General features: G+C 51.9%; 1 protein-coding gene and 1 long non-coding RNA gene across 3 annotated transcripts in view; both read right to left on the reverse strand.

Annotated features, from left to right (window-relative positions):
- Window positions 1–527: 527 nt before the first annotated feature.
- Window positions 528–10,606, reverse strand: LOC108310745. Its single transcript, XR_001827897.2, has 3 exons — window positions 9,069–10,606; window positions 3,950–4,015; window positions 528–1,538 (listed from the first exon to the last, which is right to left on the reverse strand). It is a non-coding gene; the product is annotated as an uncharacterized LOC108310745 (long non-coding RNA).
- Window positions 10,607–24,124: 13,518 nt separating this feature from the next.
- MGMT (O-6-methylguanine-DNA methyltransferase) overlaps window positions 24,125–24,519 on the reverse strand; it is a 277,526-nt gene continuing 277,131 nt past the window's right edge. For both annotated transcript variants that reach the window (XM_017537881.2, XM_037741797.1), the window contains exon 5: window positions 24,125–24,427. In XM_017537881.2, the coding sequence (XP_017393370.1) occupies window positions 24,218–24,427 (210 nt within the window). In that variant the 3' untranslated portion in view covers window positions 24,125–24,217. The remainder of the gene's footprint in view (window positions 24,428–24,519) is intronic.

Genomic DNA, 24,519 nt, shown 5'->3' on the forward strand with positions numbered 1-24,519 from the left:
TGACAGTTCAAATCAATAAGTTAAAATGGGGTGGGGGTGGGGGACCAACCCACACCGTCAGACTGGAGAAGCAGAAAGGCCTACTGGGCGCCGCTTGGCCCCGGACCGCCTGCCTTTCAAGTCGGTGTGTGAGGAAATCAAAAGCGGATTTGACAACCAGTCAGGGAGAAGCTCTTCTCCGAAGGATAGATTTTTCATGGAAAAGAAAATTTGGCGACAGGCAGGGGACTGTGCCTGGGATGACAAATGAGGGAGAGAAATTCTAATGGAGACTCCGCGCAGGCAGAAGCGAGGCTCCTGGAAGCGCACTTGTCTTTTTCTGTACCTGTGTAAGAGGCAGAGGCTGTGCATACGTGTGTGTGCGTGCATGTGTCGGAGGGAGAGATGGAGCGTGTGTGTGTGTGAATGTGTAACAGGCTGAGACCAAGTGTGTGTGCATGTGTGTGCAAGAGGCAGAGCCAGGCGTGTGTGTGTGAGTGTGCATGTGTTGTTTCGGAGGGACACACAGTGTGTGCACCTGTGTGCCTGTTCCAACACACTTCCCCATGCCTGGTTTGGGACCTTGTCTGGGGGTGGATGGAGAGAGAGCTGCTCATGAACTTGGCCTCTGGCACGAACAGGGCTGCTTCTCTGCATGGGAGGTGATCGCCACACTTCCTCAGTCTTAGGCAGCACTGATTTTGAGGCTGGCCTGGCCATAAATTCATTTCCACTCAGGACTTTTACCCTTAAAGACAAAATCTCTTCAGCCTGTACCTTTTCCCTTCGGTCACATCCAGAAAAGTGAGCATGTGATTTCAATTTGAAATTAAAAGTCATGTCTGAATAACAGAACTGCATTCTCATTTCCTAATACCCTGTTTTTTACTACTTTGCATTCAACTGTGAAAAGTCTTTTAAAACTCGGAACAGCAGTAAAACTTGAATGAATTTTTGACCCATTATTGCATAGCGGGTGCGCCTTCCAAGTTGGAGAGACTGCCAAGTTCTCACCACCTAATATTTCCACTTTAATTGTGCCACTTGAGAAATTTACGTGCCTCAAAATATGGCATGAATCTTACGCTTATTGCAGTATCATTAGCAGCAACATTTAAGCAACATCTGTGTGCCATAGAACTAATTGAAGTAGCAGAAGTGGCAGCTGTAAATCCACAGGAAGATGGCAGTTTGTACCCAGCACTGCTGAGCTAGCTCCTAACTGTCAGCCTGTTCTTGCAATCTGCTCTCTAGTGCTGCGGTACAGGCACACAGTGTCCAAAAAAATACAGCGAGTAGGCTAATGATCCTATTAACCACTTTGCTGCACCAATTTGGCTGTTTTTCCAGTTTCCTTGTTGAATTTCATTATAAATTTCGCCATTCCTGTAAAAAGTCCAGTATGAGACGTGTCTGACTTTAAACGACTTACCTGAGCCGAGAAACGCTGGTCTGGCCAGGCCGACCCGAGGATTTGTTGTTGCTGTTGGTATTTAATAATTCTGCCCACCACACCCACGCTCCTTTCAATTGCTTAAACATTTTTATCACACACATTTCTGTAAAAAAAAAAAAAAAAAAAAAAAAAAAACTTTTAAATCTCTTGTAATGTTGATATTTAAAGCAATGGCATTTTCTTCCCATGGACATAACATTTTCAATAATCAATACAAGATGGCAACCATAATTTATTATTGGTGGGGAGTGGAGGGAGAGGGTAGGGTCGGTGAGGATCTCGCAGAGTTTGCAAAGGTATGGATGTGGTCAGATCTGAGAGCCTGTGGGATCCCTCCACTACACAGGGGTTTGGACCCAAATGCATTGACTGTTTTTCTTCAATGTGAAGAAAAATAATACTAATTCTCCCACACAGAGTGCAGGCTAAGTAGGGGGTGAGGAATAACCCCGGTGCCTCTTCTTGCAGAGACACAAGGACTCAGGGCTGCTTTCCTTCCGAATACTCCTCCATTAAGCACAACTGGAAAAAATACCTCCAACACCTCCTAGAAAACCCAGCCCCATTTTGGTTTTAACTCTGTTTTTGCTTGTGTTTGTCTTGGCAGGGGATGGATGTTTCTCCCTTGGTGCCCGGCCCTCACACAATGATGTAACTGGTATCTTTCGAAGCACTCAAGAGTGCTGGAAATACACAAAAGAAGACCTTCTTCAATATATGTTGACTGGTGTGTTTGCCAACAACCCAACTTCATTAGAAAATTGGCACGTCCACCCAGCTGCCATGTGACACGCCGTTAACTCCGGACATTTGTTGTCTTAATGCTCAAGTACTCAGGGACTCAACTGATAAGGGAGAAAGTGTTTGGAATCCACTGAACCCCACGCCTAGGGTGGCTGCCACCTCACGGTATTGAAAATCAATAGCCACATGACTGCTGAAAGGTCGGAGGTCTCCAGAATTAACTTCCTAGTACTAAATTACTATCCCTTGTTTCTTGGTTTATTTTCTAACAATAATACATTTTAAGGGCGTCTGGTTAAAAACCACTTATGAAACACACAACGAAAAAGATGGAATCGCTGGTGAACAGCTGCCAGTTCCTCCCCCCAGCCCAGGGAACATCAGGATGAACGATGCTGACAGCTCCCCCAGCCTGCAGCCCAAGTTCTTTCTTCAAAAAAATCTCCTTCCTTTTCGGTGGTGGCGTTTTAATTTTTATGGAAAAGGATAAGCTGGTTTGGAAATGATCCATCTCTGACTTACCAAATAAAGCTTACTAATAAATTGAGCACCACCCCTACTCTGGGATGCTGCCTACAAATGCCACGTTCACAGAAGGTTCACTTGGGAGAGGGCATGCTTGTGGCATTTCACTGTGGCTCAGAAAGAAGCTCCCATGAGTAAACGTGTAGCATCGTTTAATTAAAAAAAATTTTTTTTTTGAATTTCAATAGCTTTTGGGGTACAAAAGGGTTTTGGTTTCATGGATGAATGACAGAGTGGTGAATTCTGAGTTCTTAGTGCACCCATCACTTGAGTGCTACACATTGCACCTAATGTGTCATTTTTTTAACCCCAGCCCCCATCTCCCCTCCCCCTTCTGAGTGTCTGAAGTCCATTATATCACTCTGTATGCCTTTGCGTATTCAGAGCTTAGCTCCCACTTATAAGTAAGAATGTACGGTTTTTAGTTTTCCACTCCTGTGTCACTTTGCTTAGAATAATGGCTTCCAGCTCCATCCGAGTTGCTGCAAATGACATTACATCATTCCTGTTAACGGCTCAGTAGTATTCCATGGTGTAGATGTGCCACGTTTTCTTTATCCACTTATTGGTCAATGGGCACTCAGGTCGGTTCCACATCTTTGCAATTGTGAACTGCGCTGCTATAATCATACGTGTGCATGTGTCTCTTTCATATGACTTCTTTTCCTTTGGGTAGATACCCAGTAGTGGGACTGCTGCATCAAACGGTAGATCCACTTTTAGTTCTTCAGGGAATCTCCACACTGTTTTCCATAGCGGCTGTACTAATCTACCTTCCCACAGGCAGTGCATAAGTAGTCCTTTCTCTCCATGTCAACATCTTTTTAATTTTTTTTTTAACTTTTAAATAATGACCATTCTTGCAGGGGCCAGGTGGTATCTTGCTGTGGTTTTAATGTGCACTTCTCTGATGATTAGTGAAGTTGAGCATTTTTTCATGTTTTTTTGGCCATTTGTATATCTTCTTTTGAGAAATGTCTATTCATGTCCTTTGCCCACTTTTAAATCAGATTGTTTTTCTCTTGGTGATTTGTTGGAGTTGCTTGTAGATTCTGGATACTAGTCGTTTGTTGGATGCATAATTTGGAAATGTGTTCTCACATTCTGTGGCTTGTTTGTTTACCCTGCTGCTGATTTCTTTTGTGAAGCATCATTTTGTTTGGAGGTAATTTTGGTATGAAATTCTTAAGCATGAATGTCCCCCACTGCCCTTTTTAGAACACGTGCTCTCATCTTTATACTCACAAACATTGAGGCGGTCCATAACAGATATGTAGTTTCCATCTGTTGATAGCATACTAGAAAACAAAACTGATAAATAAAAACTTAGTTTGTTAAAAATAACAAAGCACCATTAACAAGCAGCACATATAATTTTAAAAACTGTATTTTCCACAGCAAAATAAATCAGTAGGAAGAGTGGCATGGTTTTCTATGCATGCAAGTCTTACTACCTGCCTTAATATGGGATGGCCAAGTTCCCATCTTCATACAAATGGCTGCAACGTGTCCTTTTGGTTGATGCAGAAGAGAACCATTTGGCCTCACATGTGTGGACATGTAGTTGGAAAAGGGGTATTTTAGTACCTTTCTGGGAAATGGTGTCTATTCCTCTTTGATTCTACACCCAGCCTTAACCAGTGGGAGTTTCTTGCAGTCTAGCTTCAGCGTGGAGTCTGAAGGCGCATCGGCGCACCTGTGTGTCCTGGAGCCCCTTGGCTGCATCCTGCACTGCAAAAGTGTCTTTACTTGCATGTGATTTGGTCACATTATGTGCTGGTCATTTGGAAAAATGGGTTCACTGTCATGTAGGTCTTCCAAATGTTGACACATTTCATTGCATGACACATATTTTTAAAAACTGCATTTGCTGGTATCACCACCTATCCCAGTAGAAAAGTCTTCAAGGACAACCAGCCCTCCACACCCACAGGGTCTGCATCCGAGGACTTAACCAACCTGGGATCAAAAAGGCATTATTGGAGGGCGGTGGAGCCCACACTTCCAACAGGAAGGGCCAGCTTCCTGTCTGTGGGTTCCATAGGGTTGAACTGCGGGCCTTAGCAACATGGGACTTAGCAACTGTGGATTCTGGTACCTTCCAGGGATTCTGGGATCAATCCCCTGTGAATACTGAGGGATGACTGTATTAGGAAGTTGTAAAACTCCACATAATGGCAGTACAGTTTTTCAAAAGTCCTGATTTTTGTTCAAGAACACACGTTTTTATCATTGACAACAAATTCTGTCAGCTGTTCTTGAAGGTACCAGTTCACTTATTCTCTTTTTTTTTTTGAGATGGAGTCTTGCTCTGTAGATCAGGCTGGAGTGCAATGGCACGATTTTGGCTCACTGGAACCTCCACCTCCTGGATTCCAGCAATTCTCCTGCCTCAGCCTCCTGAGTAGCTGGGATTACAGGCACCCGCCACCACGCCCGGCTGATTTCTGTATTTTTTGTAGAGGCAGGGTTTCATCATGCTGGCCAGGCTGGTCTGGAATTCCTGACCTCAGGTGTTCCACCCACTTCGGCCTCCCAAAGTGCTGGGATTACAAGCGTGAGCCACTGCATCCAGCCTTAACTCATTTCTGAGAAAGTCTCTAGCAAACGCCAGTCTCAGAAATTATCACACACCGGCTGGTCTTTTAAAGTGAAGTTTGCCAGAAAGTGTGGCCTTTGGAAGGGCTGGAGGCTCCTTCCCAGGCAGCAGTGACCCTCCACTGAACCTCTTCTTCCACAGGCTCTCCTGAGAATTTCCTCCAGGGCCTGAAGGTCTCTTTGGGGCATTGGGTAAGTGATGCTTCATAAGCTTTGCCCTCTGCACCAGGTCCATGCACGAAGCCTGTGTTGGGGTCTCTCTGATACACTGCACCCCCTCCTGCTCTGCTGCAGATCTGAATCCTCTTGGGGCAAAGCCTTGTTCCCCAAAACCCAGGCCCTGCAGATAGGGATCCCACAGCTAAGGCCCCTGTGAGGTGGGGCTGGACTTGTTCTTGCCACCTGCTGACACATCTGGTCCTGCACACAGGGAAGTGGATTCCAGAAGCAGTGCTTGCACCAGAGCAGCAGGCTCGCCGAGTGACAGGGTGCACCTGGGGCAGCTGCAGAGCTTCATGAGCTACTGGATCCACTCTTTGCCGACGAGGACCTGAGGCTCCTCTTGGGACAGGCGAGCCTGAGCTCTGCCCACTGCTCCTGGTCACCCTCTACCTCTGCACAGGGCATCCCAGGGCCTATGAGGGGATGTCCACAATGTTGGCAGAGTCTGGATCCTTCGCCAGCTGCAGCTCTGCTCAGCTGCTGAGACGGGAGGAACAACCTGTTGCCTAGAGTTGGCTGGAGAGGTCAGCATGCACCGCTGCTGAGTTACCCTCTGTGCCGAGCATCACCTGAAACCGGCACACTGCCGTCCTGGACGGTGGCCACAGGACCTGCTCACAGTTTTAAAAACTTGTGCAATATCTGACACAAAAAAGCAAGTATGTGTAAACTATACCTAAAATATATTCTGTAAAATGATTTGACTCCAGGGCACACATAACCCAATTCAAAACCAGATCAACCTCCTGCTTCTCTGACGGTCTGACCCTCACCTCTGCCCAGAGGGAACAGTTTCTGCTTTTATATCATTTCCTGGCCTTTTTAAAGGGCTTACCGTATATATGTGTATATGTATAATTGTGTGTGTGCATTTGTTTAAACGGATACATTTTCTTTAAGGCTTCTCTATGAGATTTATAAACGAGTCTTCCACCACAAGGAATCTCCTACAGCCCATCACACGTCTCAGCTTCCTTCATGCTACAGCTTACGGCTCTAATTGTTCATTTTCACAGCTGCATAGTAGTCCATCATGTGAACATGCCTCTCTGCAGTTATTCGTTTTTCTCCATAGAGATGTTTGGGTTGATTACAGCTTTTCATCAACAGCTGTGCTGTGGATGGCACACCTGCAGCCTGGCACCTGTGCACACGTGCAGAGCTTCTCCAGGGGAACGTGCTCGGGAGAGGAATGGCTGCTCAGACGGCAGGTGCATCTTCAGCTCCACAGGATGATACCAAGTGACCATCCAACACCCTCACACTCGCAGACCACCTCTCCTTTCCCGCATTTGACAGGCATTACCCTTTAGCTTCTTGGAACATTTAACCAGCGTGAGCTCTAAGCGTGCACGGGTGTCTGTAGGGGATCTTGGCTTGACTCTAGAATAAGGAAGGGGCGTCTTTCCCTAGTGGGATCAGCACAATGTTGGGGTGATGGCCTCAGGCTCTAGTCTAGACTTCTGGGTGAAAAGTGAGGTGATTCGGGGCAAAGCACTTACCTGTCCTAGGTGGGGGAGACGTGGTATCTGGCAGAATGCTGTGAGCGTTGGGGGTATCGGTGCATGTGGAGGTGCCTGATAAAGAGTAGACATGTTGGGTTTTGTTGGTGATGTTACCTGTTTCCTAAAACACCTGCTAAAGATGCCAGTGCCCAGGTGTAGTGACCAACATGTAGAGGGTGGCCTGATGAGACTGCGCCAAGGTGTTCAGTCTCAGAAAGGACTGATCCTCCCCCTGGGAGTCCTGGGCTGATCCTTCAGGCGTGGTGGCAGCAGGAAGAGCGTGAAAGACTGAAATGAACGGCTGCTAGGGGACCCTCCCTGGTGCTGGATGGCAAAGACTGAATGAGCCGCTCCAGAGGACGCCTCCCTGGTTCTGGACGGCACAGAGCTTCCCTCTTGGAACTAAGTCCTGGCCAGGCCGTGCCCAGCACCCTACTACCTGGCTTTTCACTTCTGTTGTGACTCACTTGTTTTCTGTACCATTTGAGTACAAATTCTGTTTTCTTTTTTCCTTCTTTGAAACAGAAGCCAAGCTGGAGAGCAGTAGTGCAACCTCAGCTCACGGCAACCTCCACCTCCTGGGTTTAAACGATTCTGCTACCTCAGCCCCCTGAGGAGCTGAGAACAGAGGCGCACATCACCATGCCTGGCTAATGCTTTGGATTTTTAGTAGTAATGGGGTTTCAACACGTTGGCCAGGCTGGTCTCAAAGTCCTGACCTCAGTTGATCCACCTGCCTCAGCCTCCCAAAGTGATGGGATCACAGGCATGAGCCACTGTGCCTGGCCCACAAATTCTTTTTTAAATAAATTAAAACAGTTCTTTTCAGAAATGCCTTTCTACAGCTAGTCGGAACCACATTCCTGCAAGGTTGGGCCCAAACGCTGGGCCCTGAGCGGCTCGATCTGCTCTGCCAACCGCAGCCCCCAGCCTCTGCCGGAAAGCTCACCTCCCTACGCCGACGCCCTGCAGACTCCCGGCCCCGCCGACCATCAGGCAGTTATTCTGGCCCGGGATGTGGCTCTGCTAACCGGCTGCCGCGCTTTTCCAGTTGCGAGGAGAGCTTCCAGGGGAGTTCTTCAGATAATCATCATCTTGATCTTAAATGTAAATATTGTCACCATGGTTTAAAGAGAGATTAATGATTTGCCGACAGCTCCATACATCCTTGGGAAGTGAACTCTTGATTGTCTATCTTACTTCTGATAATACTAGAGGAAAAGCACACCCTACAGGTAGCTGCAGGCACCGCCGGAGCTCGGAGGAGCGAGGCCAAGTCTCGTATTTGGATGTCCTTCCTGAGCGGCTCACCAGCTGTGGAGGAAGTCCTGTGATTCTCCTTCATGGAGGAAGACAGCAGTGAGTGCCATCCGCCAGGCTCGGTGCCAGGTGCCCCAAAATCCTGTCTTTACTTTTGGGAGGAGCTGTGAGGTGATGTCATTAGCTCCATTTCAGAGAAGAGAAAGTGGAGGGCAAAGCAGGTTTGCTGAGGCATGGGCAGTCACGGGCAGTGCCCAGAGCCAACCCCGGGACTGGCCACACTCGGCTCCGCTGACCTTAGCCACCACTAGTTGATGGAAGCCCGGATACTCCCAGGGGTAAGCTCCAGCCCTCAGGCCACCTCAGCACCTCCCTGTGGCTCCGACAGGCTCTGAGCCCATAGCCTCCCTCCCTGGGACCTGGCTGCCCCTGCCTCAAGGTCCTGGGTTTGCAAGGCCCCTGGCTAGTTCCCTTCTTGTTGTCCCCACGTGGCCTTCAGCCAGCAAAGCAGGGCAGGGCGTGTGGCCAGCAGCCCTGGGGCTTCAGGACACGTGTCTCTCTTATGGCGCCACCTCCAAGACCCATCCCTCCTGGATGCAGCCAGGCCCGAGGCTCTGCCAGGGACACTGGGTGAGTGGCAATGCCGGGAGGACCGGGAAATTACACTCCACATCTGAATTTCTTATATTTTCCAAGTGTTCTACACTAATTAGTTAGTTCTGTTAGCTCTAAGGATTAGTAGCTTCTCTAACAAGACACAGCGACATTAAGTGACTTACCTAATTATGTAAAACACGGGGATGCCAGACGAGAAGCCAAGCTTCCCTCGAGCCGGGCTCAGGCCTGCTCCGCCTGGCTGCTGTGTCCATCCGTCCTCTGTTCTCCAGGTCCTCAGGGTGCAGGAAACAGGCACTGCAGGCCTGGCCTTGGAGACCGCTCCACGTGGAGCGAGCCCACACTTGGGACCTGGGCCTGCTTACGGCCTGCCTCCTCAGCCGGGTCTGCAGGGCCTCTCAGATGCTTCCTGGTCCAAGGAGCTGACGTGAAAGTCAGCCTGGCCCAGGGCAGTAGGTGCTGGGCACTTGTGAAGACTCCATCACATGTGGCCAGGGGCTGGCCCCACTGTGTTGCCTGTGGCAGAGGTCAGAAGACCACCACGTCCTGCTGTCCCGTGACTGGTTACCGTCCGAAACATCACTAAGAACTGGCCGCACAACCCCTGTGCTCACGGCAAAGGGATCTGCCCTCTCCCAGCCTGGCCCTCCAGTCTCCTGGCCTCATCTTGCAGGGGCCACACTGCCCGGGCCCTCCTCTGCTCTTCCCTAGAGTCCAGGTGCATGTTTTACTAAAGATGCTCTCTATGTTCTGCCCAGCTGTAGCTGATGCAGTTGATTCCTGCCTCCTCCAGGAAGCCCCTCTTGATTTTCCAGTTCACCCCTTCCCCTCCTCTGAAGCCTCATAGCCCTGAAGTGATACTGCATTTATGTCAATGTGCCATCTGATGAGAGGCTGCCTGTGGCTTTCAGCATGACCTCACCTGGGGCTTGTGCTCAGCAGCCCTGCAATTGGAGGGGGAAAGCTGAGAAACGGCTGGTCAAGCACGTGACACCAATCACGTGGTCAGATGCGTGGGCCCACACTGTCTTCTCAGTCAGGGACCTTCCTCTTCACCCAGTAAATGCATTCTTTCATGATTACAAACATAATGCATTTCCACTGCAAAAATGGAGAATATAGAGTTAAACACACACAAAAAAACTGTGATTTCCTCGTGCTGAGATTATCACTGTAGCATCTTGCTCTGCAGACGGTCTTTTTAAAAAATGTTACAACACGGACATATATATATATATATGGTTTTAAAACAGAATCATGGATTATATTTTCAAAGTGATAACTATTTCTTCATTATAAAATAAATAGACATTTTTATGAGTTGAATAATACTGAAAAGCAACACCACACTCACACAGACACACTCACACAGACACACAATCAAAGCAATTCTCCCCAACTCACACACACACACAGGCCCGCACACCAAAGCAATTCTCCTCAACTCTTTCCATCAAGATGTGTTCCTGCAAAGAATTTGATGATCTCTCTTCTACAATTTTATATCTGTACAAACAATTAAAATACTTTGTTTTATAAAAAACGACACTGTTCTTACCTGATGTTTTCATATATGCCTTTCTCACTCAGCCATGAGTCATGACTACCTTCCTGTGTCAGTGAACACAGGTCTCCTCTACCATGTTTAAGAGCAGAATGGTCTGTGTCGCACAGACGTATTTACTGGGATATAAACAGCCAACCCCACACCCATGGACATTTATGCTGTTCCCCATCTGTTGCTGTCACTAGCGATGGCGCCATGTGTATCCCTGTAGCTACAGCCTTACATGCTCATGGAAATAGCTCTGTAGAATGGATTACTAAAAGTGGGATTGTTTGGTCAAACAGCATAGGCATTTACCATTTTAATAAAAACACTGCCTCACTTGCCTCCAAAACACACCAACACGACTACCAACAGCGGACGCCTGTCCCTTCTCTACCCCGTGGACAAAGAATTACACATCATTTGCATTTTTCACCCAGATCACAACAAAATGCTATATCCCGCTTTAATTTGTTATGCGACAATCCCCTGTGAGGGGGGCGGTCTCTTGGAGGTCACTCCAGGTGATCACTGTCAAGCTCAGTGGGTCCTTCTACTGTTCTTTCTAGAGGCTTCCAACTGCTGCTTACGTTTCCTTTTAACCTACAAACAAGCGCCCGTCTATATTCCTTGCTCATCTGTACTCTGGGTAGTTTGCGTTTTCCTTATTGATTTGCGGAAGCTTTTTATATATTATGGACACAATCTTTCTGTCTTACATGTTGCCAACGCTTTCTCCTAGTGTACCGTTTGTCTTCTGTTTCCAATAGGCTCATGAGGTTAGACAAGTCAATCTTTTCCTTTACGGCTTCTGAGTTCTTGCCGTATCCTCAGACGCTTCCTGCAAATGCAGAAACAGATGCATGTTTCTCATCTTTTCATCTGAAACAATAGCAACTAAAACACAATTTAACCAATGTTTAGAACCCTAAGGTTTCTGGAACTGTGCTATTTTCCAAACAGCTTGGCTGGTTGTCCTGACACCATGTATTAAACGACTTCTTTCCCCACCAAACCGAAAGGCCATATGATGATATCCTGAGAGTCCGTATACCCACGGCTGTTTCTGGATGGGCCATCTGGCTCCACTGATCTACTTATGTCTGCTGTTGCATCGGCCTGACACTGCCTTACTTACAGTGGCTTTAAGATTCATTTTGATGTCATTAGTGTTAAAAACGTGCCTTGCTGTTTCTAAGCAAAGACATGGCCCCAGTGACCGAGCTTAGCTGTGATGCTGTCATGGACATCAGAGGCAGGCCCAGCCAGTGGGGGACATGGGCTTTGGGAGTGCTTATTTGCTGCTGCTTTTTAAAAATGTGGCTCATAAATGCCCCTGGCATTTGTTGTCAGAGCCCCTTGAGTGTCCATGGCATAGGGCACAGTCTTGCAGGGTCACCACCTTGAGCTGTAACCGCAGTTACAGGTTTGTCAAAGACCCAGTTGTGATGTTACAAACCCATGCTGGGTGTATACCACAATCCTACAAACCTCCAGTATCAACAGCTTTCCACCCAAATTCCCCACCCTTCAGGGAAGGCTAGGCTGCTGAAGTCAGCGGCCAGGGCGTTACCTCTGTCATGCGAAATGACAGGCACATTGCAAGGGCAAGAGAAAGAACTTTCCATTAAAAGCCAAAGAAGACCCTGCAGAATGGACACCTGCCCGCCTTTCCTAGGTCAGGCAGCTGTGGCTTTTGGGAGCAAATACATCCCTGAGGGACCCACAGCTAGAAAGCAGAGACTGGAGCCTGGGCTTGCCTGATGTGAAATGTGACCTGAAGCCGCCACCACCACCTGAGCGCTCAGCATGTGCCAGGAAGCCAAGGAGCCGCCTTCAGCGACCTGGGCACAGCCTCCTGAGGGTGGCCGCTGCTGTCCCTGTTCCACAGGTGAGGTGGCTGCAGGAGCTCCTGGGGCTGCTGCTGGGACAAATTCCGCCCCCCTGGGGGGTTAACGCAGCAGCAACGTCTTCTCCTTCAGCTCTGGAGGCCAGAAGTTTGCAATCAAGGTGTTGGCGGGGCCAGACTCCTCCGAAGGCACCAGGGAGACACCTCCTTTCCCTCCAGTTGCTGCTGACTCCAGCTGGCGGCTGCGTCGCTCCCATCTCGGCCTCTGTTTCTGCATGGCTTTCTCCACTGTGTCTGTGTCATCTTTTCTCTCTTTTTTTGGAGATAGGGTCTTGCTCTGTCACACAGGCTGGGGTCAGTGGTGTGATCATATCTCACTGCAGCCTTGACCTCCTGGGCTCAAGTGACTCTCCTCCACCTTCAGCCTCCTGAGTGGCTGCGACTACATGTGTGTGCCACCTGCCTGGCTAATCTTTAATTTTTTTTTTTTTTTTTAAACAGACAAGGTCTTGCTAAGTTGCCCAGGCTGGTGTCATCTCCTGGCTTTAAGCCATCCTCCTGCCTTGGCATCCCACAGTATTAGGATCACACTCGTGAGCCACTGTACCTGGCCCTTTTCTGTCTATTAGCAAGGCTTTTGTCATTGGGTTTAGGACTCCCCTGGGATAATCCAGCATGATCTCATCCTGAGCTCCTTAACTTAATCGTATCTGCAAAGAGCCTTTTCCAAATAAGATCACATTCCCGGGGCCCAGGGATTTCATGTGGACTCTCTCTTTGAGGGCCCCTATTCGTTCAAGGCATGGAGAGGTTACACAGCTCACAGAAGACGCTGCCTGTAAGGCGGAGGAGCTGGACTCTGACCCTGAACGGAGCATGACTGCCCCATCCGCCATCCCCCACTGCCATGGGCCAAAGGTTCTCCACTTGCAGGGCTTCTGCAGAGGTAGGGCGCACACGTGGCACTGTCTTTCTGAGCACTGAAACCTGAAGGCCACGGTGGCTCCACTGCAGCCTGGGGGTCAGAACCTGCGTGACGGAAGTCCATGCCAGGCCGGAGGACCTGCTCAGGGAGTGGAGTTTCTGGGGAGCCTTCCTGGAAGAGAAAGGGGAAGAGGAGAAGGGAGCGGGGAGGAAGGGAGGTGGCTGCCATCCTTAGCCGGCAACAATGAACTCGCAGCCCCCGGCAGGCTCAGGCCCAGCACATGACACACTTCCATCCTTTCCTTGTGAAAATCTGTTCATCTACGTCTGAGACCAATTTGCTTGAAACTACGGAATACCTGCCACATTGCTTCCTGGCACAGAAGTCCGATGTTTGCTGGGAGAAGTACAGGTGGCTACACACCTCTTGGTGTTGCAATATTTATATGTGTCATTCTGTGCCCCAAAGCAGCAGCAGCTTCAAATAAATGAGAGTTCTCAGATTGGCCTGAGTCCTCCTGGCCTGGAGACCGTGCAAGAGCCGGCCGCCTCTCTCCGGCAGCGAGCGGAGCCCATGCTCAACTTTTTCGACGACGCACTGGAATTCAGCGCCCAACGCTGATGCACCCCAGGCCATCTTGAGCCCTTGGTCTAAGTCACACTGAAGCCCAGACGTTGGTTCATGTGTTTGGGAACTGGGTCATGGGCACTCATGCCCACACTGGAGGGCAGCAGGCAGTTCGCAGCCCTGTAGGAGGAAGGAGCTGAGCTTCAGAGCAGCCAGTGCGGGCTGGGTCCTGGGCAAATGCAGCATGCAAGCCTCTTGGTGTTCTGAAGTCAGGCACGTAAGAAGAGTGTTTTGAAGTTGCTTCCTTTGTAAGGAGGGAGGAAGGGATTTAGCAGCTGCTGCTGATGCAACACTCAGGTCTTCTCAGCACTATGGGGGGACTCACATATCACTCGATTTTCTCATGAAATTATGTATCAAATTTTTTTGTTGATTTTTGAGCCAATTTTCCCTTTAAGTGGCTGACAACAGGCCGTCTATGTTCCCCTGCCACCCACGGCGTCCTGTGGGCTGCTGAGCGCTGTGAGGACCACCAGCCAGGGACACGGGTGTGGCACTCCCAATCCGCAGGTGGGGCAGAGGTGGCAGGTGTGCTGTATGTAAAGGCTCCTGCCAGGTCTGCACGTCTGCTCAGACAGCGGCAGTGTGGAAAGTCACTGGTACAGACACAGACAGGGCCTGCGTGTCCATGGGCTTCACGTCTTCCATGGCTGAAAGCTTCATTTTCACAAAAAGCACTGAGGGAGAAGAGGAGAAACGCCCCCCAACCTCATCGAGCCAGCTTTAGTACCTGGCGGGGTGGCCGCACTGCCCAGCGGTCTGGGCTTTCTCCATTTCTTCGGGGACTCCTGAAACCCGCCGGCCTTGCCCTCTGCAGGTGCCAGTTGGTGCCTCCGGTGTGTATGTTTCCCTCTCCCAGGCCTTGAGATCCTCCTGCCTGTGTGCTCCCAGCTCCAGGAAACTCCATGAGGAGGCCTTAAGCTAGGACAGGCTTCAGGAGGCCCAGGAAAGGAAATCAGCACAGATCAAGGGCTGTCAGAGTTCCCAGCATCTCGCCCCAGCTTGTCTGGCACCTGGCAGAAAAACTGAGAAGGGGCTGGGAAATTCTGGACCCCAAGCAGCTCCCACAGGGCTGGGACCAGCCCTTGTGGCCAAGGGGTTTAGAGCAATGCCTGCCCACTGCTGCTTTCAGGAGCAAGAGTAAATGAGGCTGGCTGATGATCTCCGAATCCCCCACCAAACACACTCTCTGTGCTTCTGAAATCCTTCAGCTACTTTCTCAACAGAAACAAGAGTACCTACAATGGCAGGAACAACAAGGCAGAACCTGCAAAACTGAAATTGAAAAACCGACTGTCCTTCCCCCATTCGCTGAGTGTTTTCTCCAGGCAGGTGCAAAACCTCCATGTGTCCAGTTGGCCTCCACTGTGGACCCTCAGGGTCCAGTCGCTGGCGTCCAACTCCACATCTCCAGGGCCACCTAGACCACGGGAGGGCACTGGTGCTGGAGAGAAAGGCGATGTCTCTGATGGCTTCCTTGGCTTCCTGTGTGGCCCCTGAGCTGGGCTGCTGGAAGGACAGATGTGATGAAGAGGTGGTGATGCGCGTGCGGTGAACACACGCAGACCAGAGGCCACCTCCTCCATCCGCCCAGGTGAGGAGATCCCTGACACCACCCATGTACAGCTGGTGCAGAGACAACATAACGTCTCTTCTCGAGAGGTTTCTGCAGCCCCCATGAACCTGCCATCATGCGTGCATACCCCAGGCCATTTGAAATCATCAAAGCCGTAAGACAAACAGGCTCCTGTGTCACCTGGGATGAGAATGCATTAGCAATCCTGGGTGGTGCTCACTCTCTGGGGACAGATGCCGGTTCCTGTCTACATTCTGGACATTGCCTTAAAAGCATCCTTTCGAGTAACATCTGAACAAAATCAGAACTCTCCCCCAGAGAACACAGCCATGGACCTGGCCGGGCACAGCTTCCTTCAGCCCGGACCCTCGGTCAATAACTTATGAACCAACCACTTCAAAGACCACTTCTCCTTAGACCCCAGGGTCTTCCTGAGAACGCAAATGAACACTAACAGGTATTTGTTCTTATAAACCTCCTTGGGAAGTGGTCTCTTCAAATAAGAGAACTGTGTTCCTCACGGAGTCCTGAGGATCTGCGCTGTGTATAGGGAGTAGCATAAATACCACCGCTTCCTCTCACCCGAGCTTTCTTTTAAAAAACAGAGATTCCTTGCAAATTGCCCCAGCCCCTGTGGGAAGCAGTTTGGAGATTTCTCGGAGAACTTAAGACAGAACTACCATTCGACCCCGCAATCTGTCACTGGGTACCTATTCAAACGAAAATAAACTGTTCAGCTGAAAAGACACATGCGCGCCTATGCTCATCACGGCACCATTCACAATGCAAAGACGGGGAATAAACCTGGGTGTCCATCCACAGTGGACTGGATAAAGAAACTGTGGTACATATACACCATGGAATACTATGCAGCCATAAAAAAGAACAAAACCATTTGCAACGTGGAGGCAGCTGGAGTCCATGATCCTAAGCAAACTGATGCAAGAAATCCCCATACTGCATGTTCTCACTCAGAAGTGGGAGCTAAGTCCTGGGTATACACAGACATAACGATGGGGACAAGAGATACTGGGGACTCCAAAGGGAGGGGAGGGAGGAAAGGGCTGAAAAGCCTCCTACTGGGTACAGAAGTTCACTATCTGGGTGACAGGATCGATAGAAGCCTAAGCTGCAGCATCATGCAAAAAAATACAGTACGCCCTTGTACAGACCTGCACATGCCTCCCCTGAATCTAAAATAAAAACAGAAATGGAAAGACTGAGATTCCTCCCTCCCTCCCTCCCTTCTGTTCCTCCGTCCTTAGGTAGTATGTTCAGTATATATGTGTGGGCATGTGTTTGTGTACACACCCATGCATAGCCAGGTATACAGAAGGGAAACTGCTTGTAATCCCCTCACCCAGAGACAGGGGATGAGCTCTGACCCCGTTTCTGGGCATTGCACCTGGGCACGTGCCTTATGCGTTGTCTTGCATCAACTCTTCTTCCTTATCGTTCCATTGGGATGGGCCTCTTCCCAAGGGAATAAAACAGGCTGAGATTACACCCATTCTACTGAATGTTTCCAGTGAGGTATCCGGTCCCTCACTGCTGGGTCAGGGAGTTGATCCCATTTATTCGCGTAACACAACTTTGGTGACATCCCTGGCCACACTTCTTTGCATGTGCCTTGGAGAGGTCTTTGTTCTCACTCTATTTTTTTTGTGTCTTGTAGTTTTCAAAGATCTTTGAAGTCTCTTGCTACTTCCCGCACTCTTCTGAGGTAAGCCCCCCATCGCCGTTTTATAGATGAGAACACCGAGGACCTCCCTTGGCAGGTGGGGTTAGGGACGCCCATATTCACCGCCCTGGCTCCCTGCACTGGCCTCACCTCCGAGTGGCAGGACCTGGCCCTCCCAGAGTCGGGGAAGCTGTTTCTCCATCTTAAAACCAAGGCAGGTCCTGGCAGGAGACCTAATGGGAGGAGTCCCAATGGGAGGAGGCCCAGCCCACTTCGGGCTTTGGCCCAGAGGGGGACACAGTGGAAGGTCAAGAGAAACATGCTAACCCCACAGATGCCATCATTAAAAGGTGATGAAAAGAACCAGCCCATCTGTGAGGCCACCAGCTCCAACCTCTCCCAGGCCCAGACCACAGCATCCTCATCCCATCTGCTGTCCTTATTGTCACAGTTTATTAGACGGATGTCTGTGAGCACCAGCAGGTGACATGCCCACGGCCCTTCTTTGTACTGGTGTGAACATTCTGGATTTACCTGCACATGCTGTCCAGGCTGCATCCTGGAGCTGACGGGCACTCCTGGGAGGTGGGGCAGGGAGGCCCAGGTGTGCCTTGGAAATGCGTCTGACACTCGGGTGGGGCCACAGACACCAGGATTCCCTCTGGCTTCTGGGCCTGGTCTGGGGCATGGTGACTCAGGCCTGACATCCTTAGATCAGGAAGATTCTGGGATTGGGTATCCTCAGATACTCTGGACCTGCTATCACAGGTCACAGTCCTGGCCCCAAACCCAGCCACACAGGGCACCCGGAAGGCTGCAAAGCCCCGAACTGGGCCCAGTGCCCCAGCTGGGACATCACAGCTGGACTGAGGCCCTCGTGCCCCTCCCCGTCACTTCTGGGTGTTTTCTCCCTCCACCCTGCCAGGCTCTGTGGATGCGGGAGCCCAGGGACTGGGTTTCCATGGCTGCTGCCTGCTGCCTGCTCCCTGCTCCCTGCGCCCTCACAGTGACCCACACTGCAGCCCCTCCAAGTCAGAGTGAAGGCAGTGGCCCCCACAGATCTGGGGTGACTGGAGCTTGGCTGTCTCCTCCAGTGGCCTTGGGGGGACCCTGAGAGCATGCTCACTGTGCAGGTTCTTAGGGAAAGGGGCTTCTCCATAGTTCTCCAGGTCCTCGTTTCAGCTCACTGTGGCCTCTGCGGACGGTGTTGCCAGGCGTGGCGGTCTGCGGGGAGGTGAACGCACGGAACGGCCCACGGTGGTCTCGTGTTCTGCTAACCTACAGCCAAGACAGGGCATGGGCTCCCTGCTCGGGTGACTAGAGAGCCTCTGGCCTCTGCTGCGTGGAGCGGGGACAGCTCTCCACTCCTGCATGCTGGAGAACAGCAGCCAAAGGGTGGGGGGTTAGTGCCCTGGGGGACCTCATGTGGTGGGAATACCGCCCGCCAAGGCTCCTGTGGGTGAGGGAGGCCCACTCTCTGTGTGGCTTAGGGGGAAGGACCAAAGCCTGCTGGGGGCCCAGGAAGCTGACCATGATACCTTGGAGCGGGGCATTCTGACGAGAGCTACCTGCCTCCGGCCTGGGGGGCTGGGGAGCACAGGGTCCTTTGTCCCAAGGGTCTGCTTCACCATCAGCACTGAGAGAGCCACTCCATGCACAGTGTGTAGGCCCTGGGCCTCCTGGTCCAGAGCTCCACCGCCACGGCCAGGCCAACTTCTACCTGGAATGGGGTTGCCGAATCTCAGCCCATAGCTCTTGCAGAAGAGCTGGCTCCAGAGTGTTCCAGAACGTCTCAGGTCTGGCTCAGGGGTTCTCTCACCTGACCCGAGGTTCCCGAAAGGGTGGAGTCCAGCCCGGGGTGTGGTGGCAGATGGCCTGTCTGGTCAGGTGGGAGAAGCCCTCGGTCGGGCTATCTGTCCTCCGGCAAGGGGCTCAGGGGAGGCAAGTGCCAGTCCCCAGGGCCACCAGGCAGAGTCCAGCCTGCTCAGGACCGGGCTCCATGCTCCATACAGGCTTCCTTGTCGCCTGCCAAGTGTTACATGTGCATCCGCTTGTCCTTGTAGCCATGGCAATCACAACACACAAAACCACTCCTTTTTGCACAATCTCACATGTTGCTTAACATTAGGACCCTGATACTTTCTCCAGCTGGGTTTTCTTAATGTGAGTCAACACATCAGCCCGGATGCAGGCATTCCACTGGTGTTCAGGGTCCCACCAGCAGTGATGTGTACCTGGAAGACCTGGAAAGAACCCCTGGGTGTGCACGCGTGTGGTGCTGTGTGTACAATGGCCCCCACGTAGAAACAAGGGGAAGAGACGGCCGCCTCGCCCCAGGGCTGGAGCATCTCTGGTGAGAACCACGCACACCACGTGCACTCTGCTCAGACGCGCTCCTTGGGACCCACCTGGAGCTGAGCACTCCAGCCCCTCCACGGCAGCAGACCCTTCCCTGCCCTTCCTCCCCTACTGCATCAGAGTACGTGACAACGAAAGCTGGCGGGCTCCACTCTGCACCCTCTGACCACATCACACCTGCAGAACGTGCCTGACCGCCCAGGTCCCCACACTGCCAGGGACTTTCAACAGGCCAGAAAATGGCGGCCTGGAAAGAAGTCCTTAACAGGAGGGCGGGTAATTTTCTCCTAAAGCCTCCCAACACTGATACCATACTGTACGGGATCTATCTTAATTACTATCCATGTGGAACTTTTGTCTGGTGGCTTTTTCAATGAAAAAAACATTAATGAGAAACTTTAAAGGCTTGTTAACAATGTCCTTTCATCAATCAAAGGTGCTGTCAGGCTGGGCTCTGCCGTCAATTCGCACCTCACTGCCCAGCATCCACTTCCTACTTTCTCATCCACCCCTACCCCTGCCCCCATTACAGATCCTTGTCGAGGTGACCTGGTGATGGAGGCCAGACGTTTCCCATCTGTCAGCAGCTGGAGCCACGGGGTCCCGAGGATGCTGGATGGCTGCCCTCTGTGGCCTAGAGACAGGTCGGTACCTGCAGTCTCTCCACCTTCCTGTCTCTTCAGACAGACAGACAGATGGAAAGACGGACGGGGCTGCTTGGCAGAGGCCTTGGGCAGAGCCATGTTGAGAGCTCAGTGTCTTTCAAACTGAGAAGTAAAACCCAAGTGAACTGCAGCTCTTTAAACACAACTTTTAATCAAATGCCCATGAACAAGAAAGAAAGAAAGAAAAAAACCCCATATGGTCTGAAGGAAGCCAAAAAATGTAAATCCCCCACCCCAGGGTCTTGGACTGCTCCTGAGGACCCCGCCGCCCTGACAGCAGCAAGGAGACAGGCAGACCAGACAGGTGAGGCCCCAGGACGTCCCAGCAGCTGCGGCCGAAGTAAGGGCCGTTTCCAGATTGGTCTTCCGGTAAAATCTTCTAGGTAAAATGATTTGTTCCTACATGAATCCAATTTATCTATCACTTCAGAATGCTCCTCTATGCTGTTAGAACCCCAAGCAGCACGGAGACGGGCAGTGACGAACAATCTCATGTCAGCTTAGTGTGACATCCTGCCCGCTCCAACGGGTGAGGTCCAAGCTGGCACCACTGCCCATGGTCACTGCTGTGGGTGCACAGACAGCCAAGGTGGGCAAGTGGCAGATGAGACGGGGAGGGGACATGGCCCCTGGGGCTGTTTTGTCCTTGTAGCCAGGTCAGGGGTTACAGCCAGACAAATCTGTACATGCATTTCTGCAAGGAGGACACTTCACATTGCTTCCAGAATACTCCCCAGAGTCCAGCACGCCACAGGCTCCGGTGGGTCACACCACCACTCAGGTTTCTAAGCCATTGGGTGTGGGGGATTTTATTCTTATCTTACAGTTTTGTAGGAAATAGGTTCCAGGGTAATACTGCTGTTTACAAACAAATTAAGAAACAAAACTGATGATTCCAGTGTAAACGTATCTATACTGGACTTGCTTGGAGCCTCCGAATGGGATTCTGGAGAGGCACATGGGGCGCTGTGCACCAGAGACACTCAGGTCTCACAGATGGTTTCAGTTGTTGGCACGTTATCCAGCCACCAGAGGGGTATTTAGTAAGCTGTTTCTGCTGGGTAAAAAGTGAATACAAATTACAAACGCCAATTAAGTTCCCTGTAAGGTGAGCTTGCCTGCTTCCTCTGCAACGCCCTAGCCTGCAACCTTCACATCTGGAAGTGCAAATTCGTGCCCATAAGGTCTGCAAATCCTCAGGCGAGCGCTGTTCCAGCTGCCCGATTCTGCGTTCACCAACACCCTAATGGGTGCGTCTGCACGGTCACAGCTTCTCCTCTTTGGCCTCATAGACTCACCACTGGAGGCGGCCACAGGACACGTGGAATGTGGGTGGCTTTACTGGGCCCTTCTGTTCCCAATGGGAAGAGAGACTGGGAGGACAACCCCTCACAAAACCCAGTGTCCTGCGTGGCCAAGGGCGACTATTTTGTTCCCAGTGTGGTTCCGCAAACACACACACTACTTCTGACTCTCATTCTCTCTGGAAGCAGGTGAGCCTGGCTCGGTGGGTCTGAGCAGCTGCGAGGTGGCTGTTCCGTTGCAGCGGGTCTCGGTGTCAGCCTTCAAAGCATCAGGGTCTGAGAACACAACAGGGTGAGGGGACCCGGGGCTGGTGTCAGCCTTCAAAGCATCAGGGGTTGGGGACACAACAGGGTGAGGGGACCCGGGGCCAAGGCCGAAGAACACAGCTTTCTTGTTTCAACATTTCTTTTTATTTGGAAAACATTTTTGAATTTCTTTGTGCCTGCCCTCTCCCTCTGTATCTTCACGAGCCGTGCCGCAGCTTGGAGCCAGAGTGGCTCTAGGCGACCCATGCGCTGGCTTTTCATGTCGGCCTCCACAGAGCTTGTCCTTGGAGCGGTACATGGCCCCGTCGGTCTGCGCCCTGCTGCTGCAGCTGTCAGAGGAACCTCGGAGCATCTATCAAGCCTGCGCTACAGCGCCGCGGAAACCTGGGAGAGGACGCAGAACGTGGCTTTGTGCTGCACCGAGGGTATGGCCCAGACAGGCCCACATGTGATCCCAGGCCACACGGAGCTGCTGGCTCACCTTGGACGGCTTTGACGGGCGGGTCCCCTGCTGCCAGGAGCTGATCTGGGTCTGGGGGCTCGGCCCTCGCTGTCTGCAGTCATGTGGACCCAGGACCCTCCCTCCGAGCCTGTGCCTGCTTAGAGACCTGGAGATCTCACTGGGAGGCTCCCATCGTTCATGGGACCCAAACAGCGGAGGCAGGCTGCACGCAGCATGGGTGTCTGCCAGTCGGCGTGTGGCTGCGGGGGGTGGCCTGCAGGGTCTCAGGGTGCAGAGGAGACATCCACTGGGGTGCTGCCGGGTCGCCCTCCTTCAATTCCATCCTGTAGCAGGGAAGTGGTGCCGGGGTCTCCAGGGCACACCGCACGGCTCTGGTGCCCTCTGTTGGAAAGCACTCGCGGCTCGCACACCAGGGCCGCCAGGCCCCAAGCTGCTGCCTTAGAGAGCCAGAAGCATTCTGTTCACGCAGAGGGAAACGCTGGGCCTGGTGACCTGCCATCACTGGAAACGGACATCCTCTGTGGGGGACGCGGGCACCACCTCTGGGGCAGACGGCACCCAGCTCTTCCCACTCACCTTCGGCAATGTCAAAAATGACCAGACAGCCTGTGAGTCCTGATGGTGACACACGGTGTGCAGTACCCAAGGCCTGCCTGGAGCAAGGAGGCCCAGGGGCCCGTCCCACAAAACAGCACGTGTCTGCATGACCTGCCGTGCGACTTCCCCTGCTTCAAAAGCAGCCAGAGTGAAGAGAGTGGGGCAAGAGTCACGTGACTGTCACAGGAAAAACCCAGAACTTGACTGATGCCAGAAACGGATATGATAAACCCTAAATCAGCGAGAAAAGCCCGAAATCTGATTTCTTTTGTTGGTGTTAAGACAACATGAAATACAAGGCAGGTCCCGATCACACATGTCGCGAGGCCACGCTTTCATCCAGGCCTCGGTGACGTACAGAACCGCGCCAGCTTCCCTGCTGTGGTTCACACTGTGGCAAAGAATGCTGGGTAAGAACCCGGCACTCTGGTGCCCAGGTGGGTGCGGGTTCTTTCTCTAGATGCTCTGTTTTATTCATCCACCTCCAGAGCACCAGGTTTCCCTTCAGAATCTTGGAGTCTGTCAATTATACAGCTAGAAGGACAACACGAGAATGAGGCATCGGACGGCAGCACGCGGCCAACGCCGGAAACCCTCCCTGCTGCCATCAGTGACATGAGCTGGCCCACTAGAGTCGTGACCTTTGACTTCCAGGATCGACACTGGGGTGCTGGGGTCCTAACAGGCCCATGGTCCCTGAGGCCCCTTTGGGGCAGCCCCCGAGATGAGAAGCCCAGGTCCCTTCCTACCTGCTGCCCGGGCCACACTAGGCCAGGGCACATGGAGAGAGGGCGAGACTCAAGCTCCCAGAGAAGTGCAAGCTCCACTGAACCGTGTCCAGAGAGCTCTTTGTCTCGCCAGATCTTGGCATATGGTTGTTTTCTACCCACCCGATACAGGTCATAGGTGGATGCCTCCTGCGTTAGCCTTTCTGGCAGGTGGAAAACAAAGCTATAAAAACCTCTACAAGCATCGGCTCCCAAGGCCGGCTCCCCTTTCCTTCAGTGAGACCTGAGTGTGGGATGTGAGGATCTGTGAGTGGGAAACGTCGTCACTGCGTGGACACAGCCAGGAGGGCGGCATGGTGGGGATGTGCTGGGACAGGGCCGGCTTTCGAGTGCGGATGGCCTGGGACGGGCCGAAGCTGGCCTCGGACGGCAGCTGTGGCAGTTGTCTGTGGCCTGCGGGTGGGCTGTGGCCCCAACATGGGCCAGGCCCTCCCCACTTGCTCAGCCTGTTTTAATGGACAAGAAAAACAGCAATGGCAGCGTTAGGGAAGGAAATGCATGTATTCATGGCTGTGTGGCTTTGAACTCACGACGCTGGAAAACAGGGAAACAGAGAGGGCAGACACGTTCGTTCCCCAGGAAACAGTCACCTCCTTTAATATAGCCGCGTCCCCACACCCTACGTCTGATGCAGTGTTACATGTGTGTGTCGTTCAAGCATCACTCAGTTGGGGCCAGCAGGCGGGGAGCCCGAGGTGGGCCCCACCGTCCCGAGCCAGGCCCCTGCCCGACCCGAGCTCCCTCCCAAGGCTGGCTTCCGCACCCGGTGGCCTTCATGGACCAGAAGCCATTCCTTCACTGCCAGTCCTCCGGAGTAGTTGCCCATAGCTCCGCTGCTGCACACCACTCTGTGGCACGGGATGAGGATGGGGACCTGGAAAACAGGGGGAGACCCATCATCTTTTAGGGATCTGGCCAATGAGGTCTTTGGGGACAAGGGCAAAGCCCTGATTGACAGGGGTCCCG

Source organism: Cebus imitator, unplaced genomic scaffold, assembly GCF_001604975.1.
Source record: "Cebus imitator isolate Cc_AM_T3 unplaced genomic scaffold, Cebus_imitator-1.0 Scaffold107, whole genome shotgun sequence".
Classification (NCBI taxonomy): domain Eukaryota; kingdom Metazoa; phylum Chordata; class Mammalia; order Primates; family Cebidae; genus Cebus; species Cebus imitator.